General features: G+C 42.8%; 2 protein-coding genes across 2 annotated transcripts; both read left to right on the forward strand.

Moving 5' to 3' along the window:
- The first annotated feature begins 19 nt into the window (after positions 1-19).
- On the forward strand, positions 20-6,337 carry LOC125287842 (inactive all-trans-retinol 13,14-reductase-like). Its single transcript, XM_048233889.1, has 12 exons — positions 20-285; positions 1,501-1,731; positions 2,039-2,221; positions 2,703-2,944; positions 3,062-3,257; positions 3,400-3,597; positions 3,721-3,840; positions 3,932-4,070; positions 4,327-4,436; positions 4,586-4,752; positions 4,966-5,125; positions 5,236-6,337. Exons 1-12 carry the CDS (start codon positions 129-131, stop codon positions 5,394-5,396), a joined length of 2,064 nt encoding a protein of 687 aa, XP_048089846.1. The 5' UTR covers positions 20-128; the 3' UTR covers positions 5,397-6,337.
- Positions 6,338-13,102: 6,765 nt separating this feature from the next.
- Positions 13,103-21,072, forward strand: LOC125287841 (inactive all-trans-retinol 13,14-reductase-like). Its single transcript, XM_048233888.1, has 12 exons — positions 13,103-13,451; positions 15,969-16,199; positions 16,606-16,788; positions 17,258-17,499; positions 17,627-17,822; positions 17,965-18,162; positions 18,288-18,407; positions 18,748-18,886; positions 19,111-19,220; positions 19,342-19,508; positions 19,813-19,972; positions 20,107-21,072. The coding sequence occupies exons 1-12, from the start codon at positions 13,295-13,297 to the stop codon at positions 20,265-20,267; spliced, it is 2,064 nt and encodes a 687-aa protein (XP_048089845.1). The 5' UTR covers positions 13,103-13,294; the 3' UTR covers positions 20,268-21,072.
- Positions 21,073-21,730: the final 658 nt, after the last annotated feature.

Below are 21,730 nucleotides of genomic sequence, written 5' to 3' on the forward strand. Positions count from 1 at the left end.
TAAACCTCATCAGGAAGAAAGTCCTCCTTTCTGAACTCTGCAGCATCTCTCCCTTGGCTCCTGGAGGCTTCGGCTGCTTGTCACTGGTCTTCTGTGTGGATCTCTGGACCAGAGGCTTGACTCTCATCATGTGGCTGCTGATGTTTGTGGTGTGGTCCTTGGCCTGTGCCGGGGGAACCTACTGGTACCTGTTTGGGAAGCCGAGCCTGTTCTCTCTGGAGTTGCTATGGCTCAATGATCCACTAGAACCGGACCAGGAGAAGAGGAACAGGCTGCTGCATAAAGGTGAGCGACCCGTATAAAACGCTACATTTGTGCCATTTTTAGGTTGCAAGATGAGAAGAACACATAATGCCATGTGTGATAGCAACGTTATTCTTTAAGTTCTGGATTGGCACATCTCTCTGTGTGTTAAAGGTTGTATCAGCGATAGCGGGGATACATCACTTCTGTTGATGTTCAAACAAAACAGAGAGCTAGCTTGCTACTCCCTCCCCCTCCCTCCCGTGCAATTAAAACTCTCATAAACGTGCATCTCGTCGTTTATTGGTTGAAACACTTTATTTTGCCTTTGAATGGGTGCCAACCCTTGTTGATAGCAATTGTATTTGTGAACAGATCTTGGAGCCTAGGCTGCCTAGCGGATCGTTAGGAAAGATTAGATGAATGTGATAATTTATGTTTGGGCCTTTTTTTGGCCTGAAATCGCTGATACAACCTTTAATGTCAGAGAGGAAATTGGAGAGGGCAAGAAAAACATTCATTTCTCTATCCCAAGAAGGGTACAGCAATGGTTTTTTCACAGAAGGTACAACGGCACTGGAAGCCAAAAGGACTTTAGCATTGTGCTAATGTGCTTGGTTCGTTTCATTCATATATGACTTACCACTGCTACATTCAGTTGTTGCACCAGCTTCAGGTTGCAGTTAATTAATGCAACAACCGTTACATTACAGTAGGTAAAGGACATACTGTAATAGAGACCAATAGGCAAATGAGCCTTTGTACTGTTATTGATTATAGTCATACTGCGTGCTCCACCGGATAATTTACTAATCTGATTACTGGTGCCCACATTGTAATTTGAAATTGCACACATTTTTGCACAAAAACAGCTTTTAGGTTTCCCACTGCTGTTTGTGCTCAGGATCTTTCTCATGGTATTACATTTGTAAGTTCATTGTGCATAGTTATTAAGCAAGCTTAGTTAGACTTTAAAATTCACACTTTGCCCAGGATTAAAATTAGAACCCTTGGATACATTCATGGTAAATTGGCTACAATTTGCATACATACTATGAGAGATGAGTTTTGACAGTTTTTTCTGTGAGCAGTCCCTCAGCTGTTTTGAGACAGTGGTATTAAGTATGTTATACATTCATACAACAGATTAAAACATCTGTCTCTTAGAGAATTACTGTATATTGCTTATTGTTGTAAGTGGAAGTAAAACAAACTGTACATATCCTTTTTCTGAACTGTTCTTCATCTCTTTCTCAGCTCTTGGAGGCTTCTGCTGTGTGTCACTGGTCTGCTATGTGGGTCTCTGGATCAGAAGCTTGACCCTCATCATGAAGCTGCTGCTGTTTCTGGTGTCTGGGTCCTTGGCCTGTGCTGGGGGAACCTACTGGTACCTGTTTCTGAAGCCCAGCCCGTTCTCTCTGGAGTCACTGCGGCCCACAGAACCACTAGAAGTGGACCAGAAGAAGAGGAACAAGGTGCTGAAGAAAGGTGAGAGGTCAAATCCCTATAAGCTTCTATGCATTTATATAGCATGATGACATTTGAAAAAAAAACCTTATGCAGTACATGTTTATTGTGTTTCTTTGTGTGACTGGATGCTGGATCTGCATTTATCTCTCTGATGAGATTTTGGTCTTCCTGACCATTTCTTTCCTTTTTGTATTGCTTTCTCATATCAGAAAGCACAGCAGCAAATGGCGAGAACCAGGCTGGTGTGGACTCGTACCATTTATCACCATAATGTCAGATATCTGCAAGGCCAACTGCAATTGCTCATGTGTCTCCCTCCGTGTAGGTTTCAGTAGGGAGAGAATCCCTGAGAACCTGGATGCCATCATCATCGGCAGCGGTCTCGGAGGCCTGACTACGGCTGCTTGTATGGCCAAAAAGGGGAAGAGGGTGCTGGTTCTAGAGCAACATGACAATGCTGGTGGATGCTGCCACACCTTCACGGAGAAAGGCTTTGAATTTGATGTTGGTGAGTAGGCCTACTACTAATGGGTTGCTGATCTAAATTTTATTCTCATTATATGAACACAAAATGAATAGCTAAACACCTAAACATTATGTGTGCTTCCTGCTAAAAGATCATCAGTTCAATCAATATGTACTAGTACATGAGCATGTAGTGTTGCCATTTGGACTCAATGCCACACCACTCATATGGTCATGACACTAAGTTAAATATGAAATCTATTACTCAGATACAGTGTGTAGACAGGGAAAGAAAGTCAGTCACCAGAGGAGATGGGGCAGTCCTTGGGGTAGGTTTCTAGGAAGAAAATCTACTTTACATGCAAGTCTTCACAGGTGTGGTGTAGTTAGCCATTCTGGTCACCTGCTGCTACCAGCTGTCCTTAGGTGCTACAAATTCAACACCATTGTTTCTCTGTGCTCCTGCAATAAAGTCATATGTGTGTGTGTGTGTGTGTGTGTGTGTGTGTTGTGTAGGCCTTCAGGCCTGCACTACGCCGGTCAGCTGCATGAGAACAGCCTGATGCGAATCGCCTTTGACCAGATCACCGAGGGTCAGCTGGAATTTGTGACCCTGCCCCAGCACTTTGACACCGTCCACATTGGTCAGGGGGAGGAGCACCGAGAGTATAGCTACTACAGCGGGAAGACCGAGATGGAGGCCAACATGAAGAAGCAATTCCCAGACGACACCAAGGCTGTTGAGGAGTTCTTCAGAGTCATGAAGGTATGACATGGAGGACACTGCCCCAGTGCAGTCAGGGAGGAGTTGTATGGTAATATGGCAAACATTTGTCAATACTGATGGCAATTTTAGTTTCATTATTTGTTGTTGTTGTTGTAGGTCTCTGCCAGGAAGACCTTCTACCTGGGCCTCCTGAAGCTCATCCCTCGCTGGCTGGCCCTCTTCTTTCTCAAGTCCGGCATCGCTGACCGCTGCTCCTCCGTCTTCCGTCTGGCCACCACCGGCATCACCACCTGGGCTGACCAGCTGACCAATAACAAGGACCTCCAGCTCATGTTCAACTACCTCTTCATTGGTGAGTATCTCCAGGTTATCTCCTACTCTACTATGGTCAGCAGAAGCAGCAGATCATCTTCGTATAGTTATTTTCACATTTGGCTCTTCAAGGCTAATAACCTTTGATCTCATCTCTCCCTCCTTCTCTCCTTCACCCATAGGTGATCGCCCTAGAGACTGTAGCCTCTTCATGAATGCCCTCCTCATCCACCACTACAAGCGTGGAGCCTACTATCCTAGAGGGGGCGCCAGTGAGATCCCCTACCACATCAGCAACACCATCCGCAAGTATGGCGGTGAAGTGCTGGTGAGAGCTCCGGTCACTCGAATCCTGTTGGATAAAGATGGCGCTGCCTGTGGTGAGTACTGGTCTGGATTGAGATGGCCCCTCTAGTTTAGAATAGATCACTCAGGGCTTGGCTTTCTCTTGTGTCTTGTTCTCTTGTGTCATCACACATGTTTTGTATTATGTGATTGGCCAGGTGTGGCAGTGAGGAAGGGCCAAGAGGTAGTGGAGGTGAAAGCACCCATCGTAATCTCCAACTGTGGCCTCTTCAACACCTTCAAGTACTTGCTGCCACCTCAGATTCACATAAAACATGGTGAGTCAAAACAGTGAATCATAAATATCTAATAAATGTACATTCTCTTTTTTGAAACAAAGTGAACAGGAATGATTTATTTCTTCTGCAGATATCCAGATGCGTGCCCAAATGATGAAACCTGGCAAAGCTTGCGTGCTCCTCTTCTGTGGTTTCGATGCCACTGCTGAAGAGCTCGACATCACACCAACCACTTTATGGCTCTTCAAGGAAAACGACATAGACAAATCGTGAGTACCTTGACCAGTGATTAGAAAAAGAATGGATAGAGGACACACGTCAGTGTCAAGTGGAGCTACAAGAAGGAACTAAAATATCCCCAAAATTAGCCAATTTAGGCAACATATTAAGGGTTTATTTGTCCATATATTATGACTTATATAATGCCTTGAATACAATTTAATGATACAGGCTGGAATTAGATTGAATTGGACAGAACTGAACCAAACTGAATTGACTTGAACTGAATTGGATTTTATGTCTCAGGATGGATAAATTCTTTGCTATGAGCAAAGATGAGGCCCCTGACAATGTTCCCATGGTGTTCATCACCTTCCCATCTGCCAAAGACCCTGCCTCAAAGATCAGACACCCAGGTGAGACTGTATGCAACACACACATCTCAGAATCATTTGGGTCCCTTTTATCAACCTTATTACAGATGCAGTATAATGCCGATTTTTTTTTGCATTTTATGAAAGCTTACACATACTTGTTATGCTAATTCTCATGCTTACCTTGGTAGGCAAATCCTGCATGACTGTTCTGACCATGGTGAACTACGAGTGGTTTGAGGAGTGGAAGGACGGGACAGTAAGGAGGAGAGGAGACGACTACACAGAGTACAAGAACAGATTCGCTGACCACCTCTTTAACTGGGCCTGCGAGCATTTCCCTAAGATTAAAGACAAGGTAAGTTGTGGAAGGACTTTTTTGTTACTTTTATTCAGGAATGAATAAATCTACTAACTGAATTTGAGTTCCAATGATAGATGAGTACCATATTGGAGAATGGAAACACTAATCTTCACTTCCTGTCTGAATGTTTTTTTTTTTTTCAACATTACAACCATACAGAATAATTATCATTCACATTTCTGTGTTTCTGTCTGTCACCCCCTTCAGGTGGTGTACCAGGAGATAGCCACACCACTCTCCAATGAGCACTACCTGAGAGCATTCAGGGGGGCCCCGTACTCTGGCGAGCACACCCTAGAACGCTTTGACCCAGTGTTAATGGCCAAGAACCGCTGTGACACGCCCGTCAAAAACCTCTACATCACAGGTAAGGGAGTGTCATTGTGAGTCTGTCTGTATTCACGTAATTGGATCTGTCTGTGTGAAAAATCTTGCTTTGTCTGTATCTCCAAATAAGACTATTTATGTGTGTTTCAGGTCAGGACGTGTTCAGCTGTGGTATTGCAGGGGCCCTGCATGGTGGGCTGATCTGTGCCTCCACAGTGTTGGGCCACCTCCTCTATGTCGACCTCTTCATGATGAAGATTAAACTGAAGGGGGGCAGCATTTTACACACTTTACAGAATCTGTTTTTTTAATTATTGAGATTTTCGTACTTTATCATTTCCTTTTTTTTTTTTTTTAATTTGACAGTTGCAGTTGCGCAGCTTTGTCATGTAGGTTTTGTCAAAGTTGTTTTGTTGATTTGCCACAGATCCACATGACACTTGGCTTACTTGATGCTCAGCATGGCTGTTAAAGACAATAAGGGTTTTTGTCATGTCCTCTTGTGTTGGCAGCTATTGAGGTCAAACAAGCAGAAATACATTTTTGTGCAATAACTCAACAACTTTTGTGCAAAAAAAACAACCTTACGGTAAATTGGCCTCTGAGAGGCACATCGCCCCCTGCTGACTCCTTTATATAGTAATGCCACCCTAGTGAATATCGTTAATACAAAAATCTGGCCTTTCAATGATGGCACTGTAACTGGCATCTGTCAATACCTCAAGACGTGTGTGCTAATATGTTGTTATGAGATGATACAAACCACACAGAATGTGACATGATGTGTCACCTTCACATGCTTTGGAGGCATGCCATATTTTGTGCAATTCTGTCCATAGTGTTGTTTTCAAACATATTCCTACCTTCATCCATTACTTCTATTTTGTATATACTTGTATATTCCTGAACTTTTTGTAATTATTTTGCATAATGCTACATAGCATTGCATTGTGTGAGGACTTGTGAGCAGATTGTATTTACCTAATAGTTTGTCCTTGTGAGAGAATAAGCACAAATGCACTGCCCGATGGTTAAAGAATGTGGTGGCAGCACTTTGATTGGATGTGAAGCAGTACCTGGTGTTACATGTAGCCATTGTGTGAATATGAGGATGAGTGACAGTTTTAGGACTCAACGTATTTCAACATTCTGTGTGAATTTGTCTGTATATATTTTGTGAAATTTACATTTATACATTATGACTCATCGACACTGTTATTGCAATGCACATCAATAAAAATGATGGACACAATTATGGTTGTCATGGTTCTGTTGTTTATGTGAAGTTAATCAGGCTTTCCGCACCTCACCACACCACACCACACCACAGGGCTTTATAGGTACTGTAAGGAATTCTAACTGATTTCTTACTTTCGTTCTTATTATTTGGGGGGAGGGGGCGTTATACCTTTAATTTCATAGGAGATTTGTCTTTATACCCAGCCCTTGCTCTGTGAACTGGACATCAAGAAAGTGGAGTGAACCTGAACCCCAAACCTGCACCCCCTGAAAGGAGCGGTGAGCTTGCTGTCTGATGTGTTTTGTTTGGCGTTTGGTTCAAATATTAAAGGAGAATTCCGGTGTGATTTTGACCTAAAGTGTTTTGAAACATGACGCCGAGTGTGAACCTATGTCTCATAGCCCATCTCGGCTTGTCCCCTGCACTCAGAAATCTGGCGCTAGTTAGCCGATGCTACCAACAAGGCGGCTAATGCTGGTGCCTCGGGCATCGGTCTAGCCATGCAAATAAATCACTGTTTTACACCATTTACGAGGCTCAACGTATCTCCACACTTCATTGGTATACTTCCCAGGGCCCTGACATTTAAAACGAGACATTGAGAACTTTGAAAAAGCACTGGTAGTTTACTTACAAGACGATTTATACAGACAGTGTCTTCACAAAGTTTAGCGTTTGCAGCCATCTTGAATTTAGTCACGATAAGTCGAGTGACGAGCAGGAGCGAAACTACAGCTGATAAGTCACGTGAATACTCGCTTTAGTTGTGGACTGGAGTTAGTGCAAACAGTTGGCAACTAGGCTATTGCAAGGATGTCGGATGATGAAGCTACGGAGTTTTATGAAGACGAGGAGGAAACATTTGAGTTTGATGGGCGTCCTTATTTATTTGAGCCTGAATATATGGAGGAAGAGCTGCGTGAGCGCCATGAAAGGAGAGAGATTGAGAGACAGCGTGCAGAGCAAGCAGCTGCAAGCACAGCCACAACACAGCCTCGTATCACGGGGAAATGGTGGTGTTCCTGCCGGTGCTGTGAGATAATGCCTACCGATATGGAGTGTTTTTGTTGCAAAGAGTGGGACCTTTTGCACCATCGCACTCAAGACGCACGCTGCGTGACATTAGCGCAAGGCTTTTCTTCCCTTCTGGACTTGTGGGTATTGGAAGCCTTTTTCCATGTCCCAAAATTAAACTGGACACGAAGACCCACGCCGGAGGGGCAAGATGGACATTTATCTACTGAGTAAGTACTCTGCACACTTGGGTTTTATTGCTTTTGATCAATCCAATAGTTGTCCAAAATGTGCACTACATACACGGTAATCCTTCTGTTTTAGTATATGGATAGGTGTCTCGACATCGACTTGCAAAACAACAAGCCACTGCTTCCAAGTTGACTCGTGTAGAGGTAGCCTGTGAAAACTTTCTGGAACATAGCTTCTCATCTCCTTGCCGCAACCTGGAAAAGCACAAGCGCGAACCATTCTGTCTTCTCTTCCTTTTCTCTTATCCTTCGTAATGCCATCTGAAGCTGCAGTCAGTAGGCTAGTATGTATGCACACATGGCCACTCCTTCTTCACGTGTAGCCTACAGCACGTCTTCCGTAAACAACATTAGGCTATGCAAGATTCACGTCACTGAGTAGTAAAACATTTATGCCATTTGTTGTAAGGTGCTCTTCGTTGTCATGTACATCGTCAATACATATGTTAAGCAGCAACTGGAATCCATGCATTTCCACGGGATTATTTTTGCAATCTGATCCCTTATCCTGTTCATTCGTGCAAATTAAATTTCGACTTATCGTGACTAAATTCAAGATGGCTGCAAACGCTAAACTTCGTGAAGACACTGTCTGTATAAATCGTCTTGTAAGTAAACTACCAGTGCTTTTTCAAAGTTCTCAATGTCTCGTTTTAAATGTCAGGGCCCTGGGAAGTATACCAATGAAGTGTGGAGATACATTGAGCCTCGTAAATGGTGTAAAACAGTGATTTATTTGCATGGCTAGACCGATGCCCGAGGCACCGGCATTAGCCGCCTTGTTGGTAGCATCGGCTAACTAGCGCCAGATTTCGGAGTGCAGGGGACAAGCCGAGATGGGCTATGAGACATAGGTTCACACTCGGCGTCATGTTTCAAAACACTTTAGGTCAAAATCACACCGGAATTCTCCTTTAACAAATGTGATGCCATCCAGCATCACTAACAGCCCATATAAACCAGTCAATCTGAGAGGAAATGTTGACCTAATGACATGAAATTTAAATGTTCACTTCATGGAAGATATCCTCAGTTTCCCTCAGACCCTCCCAGATTCAAACAAGGACAGGAGGGAAACACGAGTCAGAATATCACAGGTGGGTAGGTCTAAAAAAATAGTTTTTTATCGATCAGAGTGGATGCTCATACAGTTACCGTAATTACCATTGGTAGTGTAGAGGGGTCTTTCGTCAAGTCTAGTTAAGTATAATACTTGCGAGACTAGACTACAAGACTATACAATAATTCTATACAAGTTAACTACTATCATCTTCATCAACAACAACAAGTTGCATTTATAGAGCGTTTTTAAGTCACCCAAAGCGCTTTAAAGGGAAGAGAGAACCTCACTAACCAACACCAATGTGTAGCACCCACCTGGCATTTTGTGCCAGAACGCTCACCACACATCAGCTTGAGGTGGAGAGTGAGGGAATGAATGAATGAGCCAATTACACTGGAGGATGATTAGGGGGCCAGATTGAATGAGCCAATTACACTGGGGGATGATTAGGGGGCCAGATTGAATGAGCCAATTACACTGGGGGATGATTAGGGGGCCATATTGAATGAGCCCAGTTGGGAATTTAGTCAGGACACTTGGGAACCCCCTACTCCCTGCGATAAGAGCTATGGGATCTTTAATGACCACAGTGAGTCAGGACCCCTGTTTAATGTCTCATCCGAAGGACGGCCTCTCCTACAGCACAGAGTCCCTGTCACTGCACTCATTGAGGCATTGGGATCGATTTTTGGCCTGAGGCTATCAACTACGATTACGACTAACAAAACATTTTTTGTGTCTTGTTGAAACAAAGTTTCTTCTTTATAAACAAGAGGTCGACATAGAGGATGTGACCAAGTACTATGGAGGCAAAGATCAGCAGGCCCCCGCAAAACCACAGCTGAACACTTTCTGACCTCAAACACACACACACACACACACACACACACAGACAGGGAGGAAGGGACATGGGAAAAAAGGGAGGTAGAAAATACATGCATTAGACCAATGCAAATACACAGCCGTACTGTACAGACAGAATGAGATTCTGCATGCATACTCAGACACCTGCATATACACAGCCAGAACAATCGTCTGACACACATACTCACACTTACCTGAGATGTAAAGGTTTTTAATATGTGTGTCACAGCAGTTCTTGGCCATGGAAATGGGGTCGTAGCGTGCCAGGTTTTGCTCGGAGGAGTACATGGCGCCCCGGGGTGTGCTCCTAGGTAGTGTGCATTGGACAGGGGGGTGGACACCTCCTGGTACACCAGCTAATAGGGTGGACAGACAGGAATAATCATCGTCATGTATAGTTGTGATTTTAACTTGGAAACCCTGCAAGGGGACATCATGCTATTCGGGTAAAAAGTTAGGCAATTACTAGTAGTAGCTCAGTTAATCTCAAATGGTGCAAGTCAGCTGACAAGCATGCAGTCTGAAGTGAGGGGGGGTGAGTTCACTTTTTAATATATTCTATCCTCTAATTAGGTATCCATCTGTCCTGGGAGTGTCTGATCTCATGACACACATACACAGACAGACATGAGAGGTCAAGGTCACTCTGACATGAAAGGTCAAGGTCAAGTTGCCAGTTAGTATGTGCTGATAGAATACCGCTGATGGACACTAATTCTAGAGACTAATAGACTAACTGATCCCAGAATCCTGTGTATGTGTGGCTAAAGAGCTGCGGCGGTTAGAAAAGAGTTAGATATTAAAAAAGAGTTAACATGCAGTAGCCCAAAAGAGTTAACATGCAGTAGCCCAAAAGAGTTAACATGCAGTAGCCCAAAAGAGTTAACACGCAGTAGCCCAAAAGAGTTAACACGCAGTAGCCCAAAAGAGTTAACACGCAGTAGCCCAAAAGAGTTAACATGCAGTAGCCCAAAAGGTTGTGGGTTCAATTCCCGGCTTCCCCCACTGCGCCCTTTAGCAAGGCACTTAACACTCAGTTGCTTCAGGGACAATGGCCCTTGCAATATAATCGACTATTTGACATTAATAAAATTCCAGATAGCAAGAGGCTGGTGGACTACTGTCGGCCCACTGTGGGCATGGTTGGTCTGCTGGCATTTTGCTCATCAGTTCTCTGGCGGTCCGCTGGCAGGTTGCAGACAAATGGGCCAATATATTGCCACTCTTGGTCTAAAATCGTTTTCATTTGTTCAGTTATACTCCATATATCATTTTAATAACTTGGATTGATATTCATGACAAGTTAAATTTAAAGAGATGGTGGTCCAACGGCGGACCACAAGTGGCACGCCACTGGCCGCATACCACCAGTGGTCCACTATCTGCCAATCTGATTTTGCTATCTGGGATGGCTCACAGAGAGACCACAACTCAGCCGCTGCCCCGGATAGCTCTGGCATGGGCAGATTGCAACACTAACTAACAGAAGCAATGGTGGTGTTTGTGTTTTCACTAATGGAAAGTATTGCATTGCAGCTCAGAATATCTATAATATACTGTATATTTTGCACAAAATACAATTAACTTTTGGCGAGCAGTCTATTTTAGGCCCTACTACCTGATCCACAAAAACATTAGATCAGTCTTTTTGGTGTCTATAGCATCTTCAGCTGTTAAGCAAGCTGACACAGGCCAAAACAAAGGTTTCAGGAAGGTGAATTTGATATTGTTTTTGACCTCTGTGGTCTAGATAGATAAATAGATAGATACTTTATTGATCCACAAGGGGAAATTCAGGACTGTCTGAACATTTAACAGCGTATTATCAATTTGTGATGTTAAATTCATTAATACATAGCCTACATATTTAAGTTGATATATCCTGTTGAAAGTATAGTCATAGTCAAGTCATCACACTTCACTTTTCAGGCTGATGTGGAAGGCTAAGGACACCTGCTGGTCAATGAAAGTATTACATAATAAAAGTTCTCCAGACACTGACTGCCAAATGCATTACACATGACCTGCAACGCCTGGTGTATATAAACATATATGCACACAATAGCATAGTTAAGTCATTAAAGCATTTCACTGGAAGAATTTAGGCTCAGTGTATAGTTACAGTATGGTTATGGTTATTGCATTTAGCAGACACTTTTGTCCAAAGGGACAAACCTAGTTAACCTAGTTAAAATTAACAGTAAACAGTTATTATAAGTTGGTAAGCCAACATTAATTAAAATAGTAAAAATAACAATAACGTCAATAAAGGTCTTTTGGACAAAGAGTTCACAGAAAGCATAATGATGGGGTGCCACACACAACCCAATATAAGCTGCAGTGTAAGATGTCAAGTATCGGTACTCTGGATACCACCAGATGTAAGCCACTCATCATTAAGAGTATACAGTAGGTCAGTGTGTTCTTACCCTCTGTACAACTGTTTCCAACTGAGTTACTGGTGCAAAGGAAGGATAGTGCTAAGGCAATAAGAACAACAGAGTCTTTTGTCCTTTTGGTCCATGACATGGCCTACTTCTGCAGTTTGTTGGCATCCACTTTTGCAATTTATCGTTACGTAACTGTACATGTTCAGCTTTCCCTCATAGCCTTACAGTCTAGTGGCCTAGGTCATAATTCTGCATCCGCAAATGTCTCTAAGACTTGTAAAGCGATGTAATGCTGATCACTATATATATATATATATATATATATATATATACAGCTTTTCTCTGATGTCATCCTACGGTTGGTAAGTGACATTCGAATGAGTTGATGGTTCATATTCAAATTTGCAGTGGTCTCTTAATTTTGAATATGACCATCGACTCATTCGAATGTCACTCAGCAACAGTAGGATGACATCAAAAAAATGTGTAGTGGTCTCTTAATTTTTACCATAGCTGTATATATCCTGCGATTGTTTCACAAGGTTATCTATTTAAAAACGTCCTGCTCTCTGGCTTTGAATATATATATTCATTAATTTTGTTTTCCAAGTTATTTCACTGAAACCTTAATTGGGTTATGGTTATTTGATTCTATCTTTACTGAAATATTGTTTGTATTTTTTTATTATGTTTTTTGTATCCCTGTATGGTGTCCTTGAGTGCGAAGAAAGGCACCTTTAAATAAAATGTATTATTATTATTATTATTAAATACACAATTAAATAACATATCTTATTAATGTTTTCAAAAATGAATTCATAGCTTTTTGGAAAAGAGCTCTTCAAGTATTTTGTTCCTTCGGAGGGCAGGTGGAACATACAGTAGCCTAATTTGTCATTATATAGGTTTTGTCGCCTAACCTTCTAGAACTGCAAGCCTGTTGGGTATCATGCAGTGTAACCACATGAACAACATCACACTGTGAACCAGAGGCTGACTAAGAGGACTAATGTCTGACCCCCCCAGATTATTTAGCTAATCTGACCTGATCAATGTTCTACACTGGTCATTGTTTGTTGGTTCAGGTGCTGTTTCAAATAATGTGAGTGCACAAGCCGCTCCCACACGACCCAGAGTGGATGAGGTTGGTATAAAAGGCAGCCACTGTCAGTCTCTCTCAGACAGGAAGGCAGAGAAGCAATACTGATGAAGCTAGCAGTACTTTTCCTCACTGCTATTCAACAGTAAAACCCTCTTCGCTGAAAACTGCACCATCTATCTCTCTGTCTCTCTTGCACTCTCTCTCTCTCTCTCAGCTCTTAGAAGCTTTCACTGCTTGTCACTGGTCTTCTGTGTGGATCTCTGGACCAGAGGCTTGACTCTCATCATGTGGCTGCTGATGTTTGTGGCGTGGTCCTTGGCCTGTGCCGGGGGAACCTACTGGTACCTCTTTGGGAAGCCAAGCCTGTTCTCTCTGGAGTCACTACGGCCCAAAGAGTCACTAGAACCGGACCAGGAGAAGAGGAACAGGCTGCTGCTGAAAGGTGAGTGACCCATACGTTTATATCTGCAACTGCACATTATGTGTCATGACAGAGAGGGAATGAGAGAGAAAAAGAAAAACTCATGTCTTTATCTCGAGAAGGGTTGACTAGCAGTGACTAGCTTTTCACAGGCCTTCCTGAAAAAAGACGAGATTCAAGTTAATGCACATAGTCGTTAGTATAGCGTACAAACCGTACGGGCCTTACTGTCTTTTAGTAAATCACAGAATAAAGCACTGTTGTTTTGTGCATAGTTCATTTTCAATTTCCAAGAACCGTATAAGCATTAACTTAAACTTAAACACATTTAGATGGTGCATTAAACTCTTTTGAAAGCACTGCTAAAACATTTTTCTTGTCAACAAAGGTTTTAAAAGTAGTTTATTTTTAAAGGAAATACATGTATGTGTCATTTAATATTGACACCATAAGCACTGTCATTGGATGTGTACAAAAGTACTCCAAAGGAGCTCCTCTGTTTATAATCAAAGTCAAAGTCAAAGTCAAAGTCAAAGTCAAAGTCAGCTTTATTGTCAATTTCTTCACATGTTCCAGACATACAAAGAGATCGAAATTACGTTTCTCACTATCCCACGGTGAAGACAAGACATATTTTACCAATTTAGGTCCACAGACAAACATAACATTCAAGTAAACAAAAAAGTAAGTAAATAAGTAAATAAGAGGGCACATATAATAATGAAAAAATAAGAGCAGCAAAATGTGGTTGAAATTGTGCATAGACAGTCAATAAAAATACTAGTGCAAATTCAGGCCAATAAAAGGCTTGGGTAGTTCTGTTTGACCTAAGTAAGAAGAAAGTGGCATAGTGGTGCAAGTTATGTAAGAGCAGCAGAAGTGTTGTGTTTCAGGACAACAACACCAGTTGTAAAGTGTACAAGTGTGCAAGTGTGCAAGTGGAGTAGTGCAGGCGGCCATTTTTGGGTCCAATGTCCAGGATGTTATGTAGCTGAGGGTGGAGGGGGGGAGAGGAGGAGAGTTCAGCATCCCACGGCTTGGTGTATGAAGCTGTTGGTGAGTCTGGTAGTGCGGGGGCGCAGGCTTCTGTACCTCTTCCCAGAGGGCAGTAGATCAAACAGATTGTGGCCGGGGTGACTTGCATCACTCACAATTTTGGTCACCCTTGGGTGAGGTGGGTGGTGTAAATGTCCTTCAGGGAGGGAGTGAAGCACCAATAATCCTTCCAGCTGTGTTCACTATGCGCTGCAGGGCTTTCCTGTTGTATTCAGTGCAGCTTCCGCCCCACACAGCGATACAGCTGGAGAGGATGCTCTCGATGGTGCCTCGGTAGAATGTGGTCATGATGGCTGGTGGAGCACTTGCTCGCCTGAGTTTCCGCAGGAAGTACAGGCGGGCTGAGCTCTCTTAGCCAGTGATGCAGTGTTGGTGGTCCAGGAGAGGTCTTCACTGATGTGCACCCCAGGAATTTGGTGCTGCTCGCTCTCTCCACCACAGCACCGTCGATGGTCAGTGGCAGGTGTTGGGTGTGACCCTCTCGGAAGTCAACAACAATCTCTTTGGTCTTGCTGACGTTCAGCAGGAGGTTGTTGTCCCTGCACCACGTGGTCAGATGGTCGACCTCCAACCTGTATTGAGTCTCGTCGCCCTTGGTGATGAGACCCACCAGAGTTGTGTCGTCAGCAAATTTCACTATGTGATTGTTGCTGTAGGTTGCAGTGCAGTCATGCGTCAGCTTGCCCCATACTGGATAAGTATTTGTGACTGTAAACTGCAATCACAAGAGGCAAGCACACACAAAGACAAAGAGAGAGAAACATTTCCACCTTTTTCATCTTCCTTCTGGCTCAGACTAGCACCAATAGCCATAAGGCGGATGATATACTGTAATAGGTCGCCACAGCCATATTAGCTGACGTACTATTATGTAATTCTTACTGTAATTTACAGTCATATGTGGTCGGTCCGAAAGATTATGTAAATAACCTGATTACTGGAATCCCACAAATCCGTTCATACAGGTAGGATTAAGTGTGGCCTACCAGGCAAAGTGGCTATTTGATGAAAACAAAGCTGCACAAGGCTTAAAATCATTTTCTACTGTATTTCATACTAAGTAGATTTTTTCATCACCATTAAGGATAGCCTACCGTCACTTACTATAAGGTTGTATTTTTACTGCTGTAACAACCTGCTATTATGTTGGAAAACATGACATAAGCATAATTGACCAATTGTGTTTTGTTTCTAGAGAATTTGTTTAAGGGATTGTTGGCAATATCTAATCTTTTTACTGCAATTCCTCAGCTGCTTTAGACACTGTTATTGGTGCTGTATAAATTAATACGACAGCACAAATCTCTAGTTGGCGAAAAAGCATGATAAAAACATCCTCGTTAACATTCTGTCTCTTAGTGAAATATTTTTTATTCTCATCACTGCTGTTTCTTCAACCTCTCTATTTGCTTACTGCAGCAAGTCAAATGAAATCTGACAGCAGTTCCTCTTTTTCTGAACTGTTCTTCATCTCTTTTTCAGCTCTTGGAGGCTTCTGCTGTGTGTCACTGGTCTGCTATGTGGGTCTCTGGATCAGAAGCTTGACCCTCATCATGAAGCTGCTGCTGTTTCTGGTGTCTGGTTCCTTGGCCTGTACTGGGGGAACCTACTGGTACCTGTTTCTGAAGCCCAGCCCATTCTCTCTGGAGTCACTGCGGCCCACAGAACCACTAGAAGTGGACCAGAAGAAGAGGAACAAGGTGCTGAAGAAAGGTGAGAGGTCAAATCCCCAAAAATGTCCTATTTATGTGCCATGTTTAAATTACCATTTGAAAACCATACGTGTTTACTGAATTTGTATGTTTGTAGTTTGTGCTAGTGCATGATTGTGTGGGATTGTATGAATTTGTTACTTTGTGTGACTGAATACTGGAAATGTGTTTATATCATATGTGTTATGTTAGAGAGAGATTGTGAAGTAGCTGTGACAAGGTTTTGGTCTTCCTGACAATTAATTCCCTTCTTGTATTGCTTTCTGATGTCAGAAAGCACAGCTGTAAAAATAGCGAGACTCAAACTGGTTGTGAAGTCATACTATTTATCATTATAATGTCAGTCATTATAATGTCAGTCATCTGCAAGGCCAACTGCAATTGCTCATGTGTCTCCCTCCGTGTAGGTTTCAGTAGGGAGAGAATCCCTGAGAACCTGGATGCCATCATCATCGGCAGCGGTCTCGGAGGCCTGACTACGGCTGCTTGTATGGCCAAAAAGGGGAAGAGGGTGCTGGTTCTAGAGCAACATGACAATGCTGGTGGATGCTGCCACACCTTCACGGAGAAAGGCTTTGAATTTGATGTTGGTGAGTAGGCCTACTACTAATGGGTTGCTAATCTAAATTGTACATGCACTATATGAATACATTATGGATAGCTAAACACCTAAACATCCAGTGGGGTTGCAGCTATAGAATCAATAGTCCAATCTACGTGTACGACCATGTAGTGTGTGGCCACTTAAACTTCCTCACTAGTCAGATATGGTCATGAGTTTAATGAATAATTAATTAATTTCAACAACTCATTAAATAGGAACAGTGTATGATCAGAGGAAGAAGGTCACTCACCAGTTGAAAGGAGATGGTGGTAGTCCTGTGATAGAGTGCAGGGAATCCCCTTTAGGCACACCTCCACTAGTGTGGGTTAGTCAGTCAATCAGGTCACCTGCTGCCATCCTCTGGCTGTCTTTGGGTACTACACGCTTTCCACACTTCTTTCTCTGTGCTCTTACGACATACTCAAGTGTGTGTTTATGTGTGTGTGTGTGTGTAGGCCTTCACTACGTCGGTCAGCTGCATGAGAACAGCCTGATGCGAATCGCCTTTGACCAAATCACAGAGGGTCAGCTGGAATTTGTGACCTTGCCCCAGCACTTTGACAATATCCACATTGGTCAGGGAGAGGAGCACCGTGAGTATAGCTTCTATACTGGGAAGACCGAGATGGAGGCCAACATGAAGAAGCAGTTCCCAGATGACACCAAGGCTGTTGAGGAGTTCTTCAGAGTCATGAAGGTATGACATGGAGGACACTGCAGTCAGGGAGGAGCAGTTGGATTGTAATGCACTTAAAAAGTGTATAGTGCATACATATTGAAGGCAATGTAAGTTTTTATTATACTTGTTGTTATTGATGTTGTAGGTCTCAGCCAGGAAGACCTTCTACCTGGGCCTCCTGAAGCTCATCCCTCGCTGGCTGGCCCTCTTCTTTCTCAAGTCCGGCATCGCTGACCGCTGCTCCTCCGTCTTCCGTCTGGCCACCACCGGCGTCACCACCTGGGCTGACCAGCTGACCAATAACAAGGACCTCCAGCTCATGTTCAACTACCTCTTCATTGGTGAGTATCTCCAGGTTATCTCCTACTCTACTATGGTCAGCAGAAGCAGCAGATCATCTTCGTATAGTTATTTTCACATTTGGCTCTTCAAGGCTAATAACCTTTGATCTCATCTCTCCCTCCTTCTCTCCTTCAACCATAGGTGATCGCCCTAGAGACTGTAGCCTCTTCATGAATGCCCTCCTCATCCACCACTACAAGCGTGGAGCCTACTATCCTAGAGGGGGCGCCAGTGAGATCCCCTACCACATCAGCAACACCATCCGCAAGTATGGCGGTGAAGTGCTGGTGAGAGCTCCGGTCACTCGAATCCTGTTGGATAAAGATGGCGCTGCCTGTGGTGAGTACTGGTCTGGATTGAAAGATCTACTTTAAAATAGATCACTCAGGGCTTTCTCTAGTGTCTTGTTCTCTTATGACTCACTGAAAGTCAATTATTTCTTATGATCTTATGTGAATGTCAAGGTGTGGCAGTGAGGAAGGGCCAAGAGGTAGTGGAGGTGAAAGCACCCATCGTAATCTCCAACTGTGGCCTCTTCAACACCTTCAAGTACTTGCTGCCTCCTCAGATTCAGATGAAACATGGTGAGTCATGTCAACTTACACAACAAGGAAGACCATAGACAACCATCATTCAGTATTATTTATTCCTTATTGACATTGTACCACACCAATTACTGACTCTAACACAAAAACATGTCAAGGAAAGGCAAAAAAATTGGATTTCCACTAGGTCGGATGGACCACTAGTTGTACATGTTATACACATGTTTGTATTTAGAAGATTTCTGTATAGACACACAACTGCAGAATGAGTGGCAGTCTAAGACACATTTCCCACACTGTAGGACAACAAAGTGAATCTTGAATAAAAACAACTCTTTTTTGAAACAAAGTGAACAGGAATTATTTATTTCTTCTGCAGATATCCAGACACGTGCCCAAATGATGAAACCTGGCAAAGCTTGCGTGCTCCTCTTCTGTGGTTTCGATGCCACTGCTGAAGAGCTCGACATCACGCCAACCACTTTATGGCTCTTCAAGGAAAACGACATAGACAAATCGTGAGTACCTTGATCAGTGATTAGAAAAGTGTGGACACTTATGTCAAAAGTGAAGCCACCAGAAAAAAACTAAAGAAGAGATTGAACCAAAATGTGCTCATTTCATCGACAGACTTGAGCTTTAATTTGTCACACAAATTGAATGTAAAGAAATTAACTGGAATTGAATTGAACCAGAATGAACAAAATGAAACTGGATTGACCTGTATTGAACTTTGTCTCAGGATGGATAAATTCTTTGCTATGAGCAAAGATGAGGCCCCTGACAATGTTCCCATGGTGTTCATCACCTTCCCATCTGCCAAAGACACCTCCTCACAGATCAGACACCCAGGTGAGACTGCCCAGATCATTATCATCCATTATTAAGGTCCCACTGCTGAAATAAATTTGATTTGCATCTAATACAAGCTTCCACATTCTTGTGATGCTAACTGTCCTGCTTATCTTGGTAGGTAAATCCTGTATGACTGTCCTGACCATGGTGAACTACGAGTGGTTCGAGGAGTGGAAGGACTCAATGGTTAGGAAGAGAGGAGATGACTACACAGAGTACAAGAACAGATTCGCTGACCACCTCTTTAACTGGGCCTGCGAGCATTTCCCTAAGATCAAAGACAAGGTGAGCAGGGGATGCATGGCAAGTACACAGTCTTTACAAACCATGAAGTAGGAAACTGAAAATACAAATTTTGGTTCTGCGAGTTATGGAAGGAATTTTAACATGACTTTTAACAAGACAAGAGCTCTAATGATAGATCACTTGGAGGACACAATAGATAGAACAGATACAGTATATTCACCATCCTTTACATTGGGCATTTCTTTTCATCCTCCTTTCATGAGGAGTTTTCCAGGTCAACATCACAACCATAGAGAATAATTATCATTCACATTTCTGTGTTTCTGTCTGTCACCCCCTTCAGGTGGTGTACCAGGAGATAGCCACACCACTCTCCAATGAGCACTACCTGAGAGCATTCAGGGGGGCCCCGTACTCTGGCGAGCACACCCTAGAACGCTTTGACCCAGTGTTAATGGCCAAGAACCGCTGTGACACGCCCGTCAAAAACCTCTATATCACAGGTAAGGGAATGTCATTGTGAGTCTGTCTGTATTCATGAAAATGGATCTGTCTGTGTGTGAGTGAAAAATCTCCCTTTTGTCTGTATCTCTATGTAATTTGCATTGGTGCTTTAAACTATTTATGTGTGTTTCAGGTCAGGACGTGTTCAGCTGTGGTATTGCAGGGGCCCTGCATGGCGGGCTGATCTGTGCCTCCACAGTGTTGGGCCATCTCCTCTACGTCGACCTCTTCATGATGAAGATTAAACTGAAGGGGGGCAGCATTTTACGCACTTTACAGAAACTGTTTTTCTAATTGAAGTCTTTCTGTTTTACTCTGACAACAGCTAGCAATAACATAGCTTGGTCATACAGTTTTGGACACAGTCCTATTCCACCGATTTTTGTTCGGTGATTTCTTGCCCACTTGTCCACTGGTACACTTTTATGGACACACATCACAATTTGTGAACCTTTGTACATAGAGGACACTGCAAAAAATACATAGGGGGCGCAGCAACTGACTCATTTCAGTGTGCCATTACATGCTCATTACACACCTCAGAAGGTCAGATCCAGGTGATCGCCACTTGCAGATATATTTGAACTCATTATTGAGACAGGACATATCCATGTCCTGCTGTAAATGTTGATGTTTAGAATTGTTTTCAAATATATTTGTGTCTTCACATAATAATCCTACCTTGGATACCTACTAGTCCTTGTCAACTCAATGTGCTGCATATTGGTGTGTAATAGGAGTGTTGTATAATGACACCATTTGCACTAAGAGCAGACTGTTTGTGGAATTTTTTGGATTAACAGTAGTTTGTTCTATGAGCAAACATTTTTGGATGGGATGTCTGAACTTTGAATCGAGTGTGATGCATGCAGTACCTGGTGTTGCACATGGCTTTTTGTCATCTAGTGCAAAAGAGGTTTTCAGACATAATTCGTGTTATGCATAATTTTAATGTGTTGTCCTGCATGTGTCAGTCATAATGTCATGCAAAATTTGAATTTTGTGGAATTTATGTATATATTATTTTTTCATGACAAAGAGATTATAATTTTGTTATTGCTAGTACAATGTACTCCATTAAAATGATGTTGCCACCATATTTATGGTTGTCATGTTTTATTGTTTTTTAATGTATAGAAAAATAAAAAAATGGTCGCACTGTAAAATAGTTTATTTTTGCTGATTCATTTTCACATTTAGCAGCAGGGGTAACAAACATTTCGGCATTGTGGCCTTCGTCAGTGTGTGTAATCCCTTACCACTTCCTATTCTTAATAAGGCAAGTTGCCTCAATTGATGACACCCGTAGCCTGTCTACAGCGCTGCACAGGATGAACGAGTGCTCTGACATCGGGCCTCACAGGCCATTCATCAGTCGGAGCGCTTGGTGTCTCCAATGTTCACAACACAACATACAGTACATTAAATGGCCAGACAATGATAAAGGCATAGCAAAAGTGTGTAGGTTACATAAAAAAAATACATTCTCAAAGAAATGATGACAAGTCAAAATCTTCATTCATTCCACTTGGAGACATAGATCGCAGATGATTACATCCTTTGAAGAAGTTTCCTGTCTATATCTCCTCCCCTGCGGGCAGGGGAATAGCACAAGAACTTTTCAAGGGCCCTCTCTCCCCTTGGGCCCCTATAATCAGTCCGACGCCCCTGCCTGCGGGATCTATGTACGTGTTCTATGCCAGTGCATTTAAGATCTTCTAGAGTGTGGTTCTTTTCTATAAAATGTCTTGCTACTG

This window comes from Alosa alosa, chromosome 22, assembly GCF_017589495.1.
Source record: "Alosa alosa isolate M-15738 ecotype Scorff River chromosome 22, AALO_Geno_1.1, whole genome shotgun sequence".
NCBI lineage: Eukaryota > Metazoa > Chordata > Actinopteri > Clupeiformes > Clupeidae > Alosa > Alosa alosa.